Raw genomic sequence first — 9,161 nt, 5'->3', positions numbered from 1 at the left:
AGCAGTATATGGTGGATATAAGATTTATTTCTATTTTATTACTCCATTTTTTTTAATTAAAAATATCAAGTTGGTATTAGTATCCACTGGGATTTTTTTTTCTTCCCATTCTGTGTTGTTTTGTGTCCATATTTCATTGTTGGGTAATTTCAGTTGGACATTTTGTATTAAAGTATTCTTCCAAATATTTTTCTTTTGGATTCTTTTCCAAATACTTTACGAAGTACATGGAGCAATATCCTACCCAGAGTCTCTGTTAGCTTGCTTTCTTCCCGAGAAGAGGGGAAAAAAAGCAAGGTCACTTGGGTTTTTAAAAATGTTAATGTTCAATATTCTTTCAAAACAAAATCACAGACTCGAATAAATATGTTTAAAAGGATACATTTTTTACATATCATTGAACATAAATGATAGTGATATAATAACAGGCCTAATGTGTGAGTTTTAATTACGCTCTTCAGGGGCGCTGTGATCATTCAGTAGTTGTATAAGATACCTCAAAACAGCTTTTGAGGCAGCAGGATTTAAAAAAAAAAATCATTATTTGCCATTGCTTTTGTGATTGATTAGTATTAGAGAGAATAATGACCTTGACAGAGAAACAAATGGGATTTTTGAGGCGTGTAAATGTCCAGAATATGCCATGTGAGCAAAATGTCTGTGTGGCACAATATCTAAATCAACAGTGTGCCTCGTGAGTGCATTGAAAAAAGTTTTTTGAGAATTTGAAAGAATGTAATACAGGCTCATGCTTGATCCTCCCAAGGAACACATTTCAGGTAAAAGTCAATTCGGATGGTTGTAGATGTTCTACAACGGATCCCAACATCATCAGTGCGAATAAGACAGACACGCTCATGATTATACAGTGAAATAATCCTGAAAGTAGATTTAAAAAGAAACCCCAGGGTTATTTTATCGAATTTTATCATTAGCATCATAGCATCAGCTGCACAGGATTCCTCCCGCTCCTCCTCTGTTGGCCTGGGAGCCGCCTCTGTTTGCACCCTGGTTTTCTCCAGCCACCTCCATGCTCTGGAGAAGGTGTTCGTATTGAGTAGCTTCAGGCTGATAGCGAGCGGTTTTCCTCGCGTAGTACCTGCGCGACGAAGCTCTCCAGGCCTCCCGCTGCAGCGCCTGAGAGTCTTGAGGTAGGTCTGATATCAGCGTCCGCTTCCTATTATCAGTGAAAGAGGCGGGTTGTGAGTACTGTGAGTCTGTCAGGTGTTGGAAGGGGCCAGAGTGTGAGGGACTTGCTTGCTGGCGGGCTATTTTTCTGGCGTAATAACGCCGGGAGGCTGCCCGCCATGCTGCCCTCTTCAGTCTCTGGGCCTCCTCGGGTAGCTCTGACATCGGCACGCTCTTCTTCTTGTTCCTGAAGAGAAGGGTTCACAACTGGGTTAAGAATCTCCACACGCACACTTTCTCTACTATCAGGTAATGAGGCTGCTTAAAGCCATCAGATCAGATCGTGCACTGATTTCACAGAACCGTTTTATCAGTTAGAATGGCTTCTCCGTGGATGACTAAATGGCATGTCCATCTATGTCTATTCTATTCTATGTTAGCATCGCTTATGTGACATTTTACACAATCAACGGTATCCACATCTCAGACACACACTGCTGGATGTTTTCTTCAAATCGTGTGCAGATACTTATATTTCACACTCTGATTTTCAGGTAGATAATCGGACAACGTCCTGAGCTGCTCTCGGATTTAGGTTTAAAAATATCTTTGAATAGAACTTGATCTCACATTCAGGAAATGAGAACAATGAGGGGGATGAAGACCACAATAATCTACCTCAGGTATTCTGTCTCAGCTGCTTGGTGTCCGGCTGCATCTGCTCTCTGTCTTGCTCTGAATATGTCCTCTTGTCTGTATTCCGGTTTATCTAGCAGAATTGGAAGGAATAAACATGACAGTGTTGGTTGATCATTTAAAACAGGTGTGCCCAATGCGTCGATCGCGATCTATTGGTCAATCGCAAAGGTAGTGTGGGATGGCATGGTATTAAAACGTAGAAGTCGGCCTATCATCATTACTATGAAATTTGTCACTTGACTGACAGTCGGTCTGTCCGATCTGACTTTTTCTGACAGAGGCATCACTGCGCATGTGCACACAACAGCGTGTTCTAGCAAGCTAGCAAGTTAGCCTCCGGTTTGTGTCTTCTAAACTTATGGGTATAAAAATGAGTGGGAGACCTGGACCGAGTAAAAAGACTAAAACATATCACTTCCATACAGAATGGGAGGTGGATTTTTTTTCACTGTCATTTTCAAAGTGCGTTTGCCTCATCTACCAGTCTGCCATTGCTATACTGTAAAACTTCATAAAGACTACAACACTGATTTCCCTCCAAAAACTGATCTGAGAAGGAGAAAGGTGAAGGAACTAAAATCCCAGCTGTCAGGAGAGCAGTCATTTTTCTCACAGCCAACTTCAACTATGCTGCTGACTACATTTAAGTCATCAGAATAAGGTATTTACCAAAAAAGTGCTCTGTTGTGGTTTGCCATAAGGGTTCTTGCAAGACCCATAAACATTTATTGTGTTAGGTATACTCAGTAGATATATCAATAAATATATATTCAGCATTTTTAGTGGAGGTACATCATTTTCACATGGTCATTTCAAAAAGTAGCTCACAAGGCGAAAAAGTGTGGGAACCCCTGATTTAAGATAACAGATAAAATTAAATCTGTACAGTTTATTTCATCTATTCTAACAATAAATTATTGTCGTTGATACGGACAAAGAAAATAATCAAATACAGGGTACCTTACTTTTTACAGTGGCACCATCTTTGTCCTGATAAGGACTGTCAGTTCCTTCCTGATGCTCCCTGAATCTCTCCTCACTCATTTCCCATTTGATGAAGACGGTGTCAATGTCACATGGTTCTTCTTTGACGAGGATACTGCAGGGGGATGTTGTTGTGTTCCTGGCTGTGTCCGATAGACCGAAGGCCTCAGCGGAGAGGGAGGTGCGGGTCAAGTCCAGTTCCACCTTGCTGGGGGAGGAAGGGAGGTCTGGCTCCAGACTTTGAGAGGAGACGTGAGAGGGTGTTCTGGTATAAACACCTACTGTGAGAAAGGAGACAAATGACGCAGGTGGTGGGTTTACATGACATCCAGTCACTGCTGCTCAAATGTTTGTTTTAAATTAAATTTCAAAATAAAGTTTGATTATATCCCTATGTCACTGTGACCAAAATATCCAGCTTTGTAATTTGTGTAAAATAAAATAAAATGAAATGGAAAAGACAGTTCCGAGATCCGAGCATTTGGCCTTTTCACTCAGCTTGGAACGGATTCTTTTTTCAAACATAATAAGCCTGGGAGAAAGATATTTTATCCTTTAATATTTGTTAATATAAATAAGCTTTTGCTTTAATGTCAATCACCAAACAGATTGCAATGGGTTAGAAAATAGCCTGTACTAGGAGTAAAACAACAACTGACAGTCCCCTACATTTATTATTATTATCATCATTGATATTAGCATAGTTGACATTTACCCACTGTGGGACGATTAAAGGAATATTCTATTATATTCTATTGTGGTGGCTGTAGTAGTAGTTGTAGTTGTAGTAGTATATGGTGGATATAAGATTTTTTTTTTCACTTTTTGAAGGATATAACAGAGGAGGGCTCATGTCACTGTTGGATTTGAGTTTTACAAAGAGGGCTCACCCAGCACACCTTTCTGACCGTCAGTGTTGCCCTGGTGGTGAGGTTGAGCAGCACCAAAATTGGCAGGTGTGCACATCAGAGGACATCTCCTGGTCCATGAATACTGCGTCGCCAAGAAAGCACATCACCAGCGTCTCTACTTCTTCCGCATACTGAGAAGAGCCAGAGCCCCATCCTCCAATATGACAACCTTCTACAGGGGCACCATTGAGAGAAACCAGAGCAGCTGCATCATATTGTGGTGGGGCCCCCGTAATGCGTCCTGCTGTAAGGGCGCCCAGCGCGTAGTGAGAGCAGCTGAGAAGATTGTTGTTGCCCTTCCCCCCTTCCTACAGGCTATCTACACCACTGCCACACTCACAGGGCCCTTTTTTGTAGTCATGTTGTTTCTGTACTTGTCAAGACCTCGTAAATCTCCAGCAGGCTGACCATGCCCACTTACAAGTCACGGCCCGTCTCCAGGTCTCCAGTTGATTAGGGACTCACTGTTCGACTGCCCACACTCCCTTTATAAGAACCCGAGACCAGGTATACGTTTTCTGGACGAAGAGACACCCCTGAATCTCTGTCTCATGCATGAAGCTACTGTTTGCTGTTTAGAGCCCGAGGGGCTATTTTGGTAGAATTTTCTATGAAAGTGAAGGAAGGAATGTCTCTGAGTGCCTGGAGGTCCGTCAGAGAACATAAGACCACATAAGACAATGGAGAGGCCGCAGGCTTCCAAACCAGACCCAGTCACTGAACCAATGGCGGAGCTTCGACAGATTCAGCTACAGTCTGTCCACTCTATGAGCCCTTGTTAAATTCAGGGACCCCCTCCCCCTGGTTCCCGCACCCTTGGAACAGCACCACTGAGCCAAGTGCCAATTTGACCTCTCTAAGGTGGAATTTTTGGGTTACTGGATAGGCGTTCAAGGAGTCTGCATAGCTCGCCGCAAGACTGAGGCTGTAGTAATCAGGCCAGAGCCTTGTAGCTTAAAGGAACTCCAGCGTTTTCTTGGGTTTTCCAACGTCATTTTATTCAGAATACCAGCAGGATTGCCGTCCCGCTAATCTCCTCACTCCGAAAAAGGCCCAAGACTCTAGTTTGGACCTCAGAGGTGGACACTGCACGCGACTCCCTGAAACAGGCCTTCACCATAGATATGATTCCCCAAATTCTCAGTTTAAGGAGCGACTGCAATAGCTTATAAGAGAAGTGTCTTCAAACGCGCTTTTAAAAAATCATGCCGGCGCGTGTCCAAGCTGTAATCAAGGTGTTTTCATGAGAAAAGTATCGCCTATGGTGTCGAGTGTTGGTAATAATGATCAAGCGTGTCCAAACCTGTTGCCTCAGAAGATAACATTTCGCATTTCCACGCAATACCCATTCCCTTCTCCCCATTCGGGCGCAGTAGCCCCGCAGTAGGATCTACAGGCAGAAGAATGCCTGTCACAACATCTGTTTGCCGTGACCACGTATCAGTCTTGACCGTTTGTTGTAGAAGTGGATGCTTCAACCACTGGCGTTGAGTCGGTCTTAACACAGGGCCCCTACAATAGGTCAACCTTCTTCCAGCTGTGTGCGTGCTACTTGCAGAAACTGAACAAGATAGAGCGAAATTACAGTGTGGGACGAGGAACTGTTGGCCATTAAAGTGGCCCAGGAGGATTGACATCACTGGCTGGAGGGAGCCACCCATCCTTTCATTGTCCTTACAGATCACAAGAATCTAGAATACCCCAGGCCCGGAGGCTCCAGAAAAAAAAACCCCGCCAAGGCCACATATACATTCCAGAGGTCATGCGAGGGGTTGCTCACTGCGGCCCATGCCACTCCTGGGACTGAGCATCCCCGGGGTATGGTACCCACGACACTCTGCGTCATCGCTAAGTCACATCCGACGGTTTGTTGCATCTTGTAAGGACTGTGCTATGGCAAAGAACCCCCGACAGCAGGTAAACTTATGTCCCTAACTACAACTATGTGACCGATTTACCCAGATCAGAGGGCAACACCTGCACCCTCATGGTGGTCGACCGGTTGTCCAAAACCTGCAAAGTAATCCCCCTACAGTGGTGGAGACTGCTGAGCCCTCTTTCATTAGATCTTCCTCAACCATGACCTACTTGAGGACATAGTTTCTGACACAGGGCCGCAGTTCATCTCCAAGTTCTGGTAGGCCTTCTTCAAGCATCTAAAACTAACAGTCAGCCAGATATCATCCACAATCAAACAGGCAGGCGGAGCACAAGGCCTTAGAAATCAGCTGTTCCCGCATACCTTCCACAACAATAAACAAAATGAATGTGCAAAATGATTTCCTTGGGCGAAATAATAATGCAGAACTCCCGTATCCAAACCACGACTGGCCTGACTCGGTTCCAGTGCATATTGGACTACCAACCTCCGCTATTCCCCTGGTCAGGTTAAGAATAGGGGGTTCCGTCCGTAGACCAATGGTTCAGGAACAGCAAGCGTGCCTGGGACCAAGTCCACAACAGCCTAAAAGAAGCCCGCAGCTATCGGCATAAAAGCTGTCCTCAGCCCCATCCTCTACAGCCTGTTCACCCATGACTGTGTCGCCTCCCGGGAGGACAACACCTTTCTGAGGTTTGCAGACGACACCGCAGTGATTGGACGCATCACTGGCGGAGATGAAACGGCCCACAGGATGGAGGTGGCCAGTCTGGTGTTTTGGTGTGACGACAACAACCTTACCCTCAACACAGACAAGACCAAGGAGATGATTGTGTACATCAGGAAGGAGACCTCATCTGAGGTCTTGAGAGGATCACCAGAACCCCACTGCCTTCTCTGCAGAGCATCTACTACCACAGAGTCCACAGGAGAGCTGCCTCCATCGCCGAGGACCACGCCCACCCTCAACATGGACTGTTCGCACTCCGACCCTCCAGGAGTGTGACTGAAGAACTTGTTCGACCCCACTGCCATCAGAATCCTACAGAGCTGACACTCATTCTTCTTTTTTCCTGCACTTTACATGCAGCACATATAATTACTGCCCATTTAAACTGCATTCATCTTTGCACCTGCACTTTGTGAGGTGCACACCGAGCTGCACTCAAATGTCTTATCTGCACTGCCAACACTGTTTATATTTATAATAATGTTTACACTGTCATTATTTCTTATCAATACATATCTACATGCACTGCAGACAGCAAAGTAAGAATTTCACTGTACAGGGAAACATGTTTCTGTGACAATAACAACTCTGAATCTCTTCAAATCTTGAGCTCCACCAGTGAGTTCCACCCAGTTTCTATCATTTCAATAACAATGAAGAAAGTAATGTCTCTGAGTGTCAGGCAGTCTGTAACGGTGCTAAGCTAGCAAACATGTTCAACCAGGCATTATTTTGTAGTTCTGCCAGTCTAGACTCTGCGATGGCAACCACAAAGTCAGTGATGGGCAAACTTTTTCGCTGAAGGGCAGCATTGACTTTTAAAATTTGACAGACGGGCCGGGTCCGCACAAGATACGATACATATAAAAGAAAAAAAAAAACGCATTTGTTAACAGTACATATCAGACTCGTCTGACATTTGTCTGAACATTGTCTGACATTTGCTTTGAAAATTAAACCAGCTTGGTTTTGAAGGTTCTGACGGTTGCTTGCATTTCATGCACAAATCGTGTTTTCCCCTTGTAGTATTGAAATTATTGATTTTGGCAGTTTTATTATGTATATGACATTAATGTACCACTGATCTGAAGTATTGTCGGTGTGCTGATTTGCAAAGCTAAGACTGCTAATAAATCACTCGCAATTGATATGAACAATTCTGATATGTTTGACTGGAATATGATTTACAAAGATTCAGAATATCACCTCTTTTGTGATTTACATTGGGGGTGGAAAGCATCTGTCTCGATGTAAATGTATTTTTAATTTCGAAGAATATTTGTGGTGCTTTAACTAAAAACATGTCTTCTTTTCTGATCCAATGCTCTTTGAGAATTTTGCAACAGGAAATCTTTCTGCCCCTGGTTACCTACAAGAAATTAAACGTTTTTAAATGAACTCTAATTAGATTTAAAACTTTGTCTCGATGTTAAGAGTAAAATGATCCGTTTCAGTTTGATATTTTTAGAGAAAAAATAGTCTTAAGAGAAAACAGGATTTTTTTCTGCCAGTTAAAGAAAAAAAAAGAATATTATATATAATTATCATCATTAAAGAATAGATACACACACACCTTTAGACATCTTGTGTCCATCGTTTTTATAAAATTCAAAGATATATGCGTGATCGCCTTGAACTTACAAGATACGTCGATGTCACACTGCTGCTCCCCGGGCGTGAGGTCGCCGTCCCCGCACTCCCGCAGCCTCTGGCCGCCGTGCGGTGGATCCCCGGTGCTCTGTGACCCGAGGCCGTGCTCGTTCCCGAACAGCCCGCAAGCGCATCCCTGCCGGCGGAGAAGCGCCAGCTCCTGCTCGATCTCCCGCAACCTGCACTCCAGCCGCTGGATCTCTTTGTCCCTGTCGCCCACCATCCGCTGATACTCGCGGTTCCTGGCGTTGTTCACGCCGTACAGAACATTTATAATAGAATCCATCGCCAACCGGATTGCGTTTTCCACCACGACGGCCTCCTCGTCGAGCAGGTGCGGGTGCACGGATGCGTTTTTCACCAAATTCATCTTCGGGCGGAGGTGAGAATCGGATAAGGAGGCTGGCGGACGCTCTCCGGGGTAGACGCTCATGCAACAGACAAATCAAAAAAAAAAAAAAATACTGTATAGTCTTGAAATTCCCGTCGTTTATTGCCCGTTTATTCCCCTTCCACTTCAGAGATGCAGCTTTGTTTCCTGGCTCCGTCTGTCACTTGTTCCCAGGCTGTCAATGCTGGTTGACGCAGCGCCTCCCGGTGGCCTGAATGACTCCTGACGCACAAATGTGCCCGAATCAATTTTTTTTATTTATTTAATTTTATTTTTTTTATTGAACATAAAGAGTATTAACAAATATACATACGTAAAAATAAACATGACAAGGTAGAATCTATTGTCAATGAAACAAAACCGGGGATGAGGGAGTAAAGGACATGAGGACATGTCGTTCTGTATGTAATCAGAAGTTAATAGTGTTAAAGGTTTGGGAGAAATGTTTCATCCTAGACAAAAAGAAAGTAAAAGAAAATAATCAAATAAATAGATAAATAAATAAAATTCAAAATAAATTGATATATTAAAAAAAAAAAAACTTGCAAGGGGAATATAATATGTACACTGCTCAAAAAAATAAAGGGAACACTTAAAAAACACATCCTAGATCTAAATGAATGAAATATTCTTATGAAATACTTTGCTCTTTACACAGTTGAATGTGCTGACAACAAAATCACACAAAAATGATCAATGGAAATCAATTGTATCAACCCATGGAGGTCTGGATTAGGAATCACACTCAAAATTAAAGTGTAAAAACAAACTCCGGGCTGATCCAACTTT

The 9,161-nt window shown here is 43.5% G+C and overlaps 1 protein-coding gene across 1 annotated transcript; it reads right to left on the bottom strand.

Moving 5' to 3' along the window:
* Positions 1–945: 945 nt before the first annotated feature.
* Positions 946–8,522, bottom strand: LOC147230260 (uncharacterized). Its single transcript, XM_086153551.1, has 4 exons — positions 7,973–8,522; positions 2,793–3,092; positions 1,807–1,897; positions 946–1,375 (listed from the first exon to the last, which is right to left on the bottom strand). The coding sequence occupies exons 1-4, from the start codon at positions 8,412–8,414 to the stop codon at positions 946–948; spliced, it is 1,263 nt and encodes a 420-aa protein (XP_086009677.1). The 5' UTR covers positions 8,415–8,522.
* Positions 8,523–9,161: the final 639 nt, after the last annotated feature.

Source organism: Fistularia commersonii, chromosome 10, assembly GCF_037954325.1.
Source record: "Fistularia commersonii isolate RoL2024-O1a breed Wild chromosome 10, RoL_Fcom_v1.0, whole genome shotgun sequence".
NCBI classification, from domain to species: domain Eukaryota; kingdom Metazoa; phylum Chordata; class Actinopteri; order Syngnathiformes; family Fistulariidae; genus Fistularia; species Fistularia commersonii.
Note: the sequence above shows the minus strand (reverse complement) of the source record. Positions and strands in the feature narration are given on the sequence as shown.

What these genes read in the sequence shown, in the direction of transcription:
- LOC147230260 (XM_086153551.1), bottom strand. Translation starts at nt 8,414, where the DNA reads ATGAGCGTCTACCCCGGAGAGCGTCCGCCAGCCTCCTTATCCGATTCT. An exon ending in GTGTGACATCGACGTATCTT is followed by an intron (nt 3,093 to 7,972) that starts GTAAGTTCAAGG and finishes CCTTTCTCACAG; the next exon opens with TAGGTGTTTATACCAGAACA. An exon ending in GCTGAGACAGAATACCTGAG is followed by an intron (nt 1,376 to 1,806) that starts GTAGATTATTGT and finishes CCTTCTCTTCAG; the next exon opens with GAACAAGAAGAAGAGCGTGC.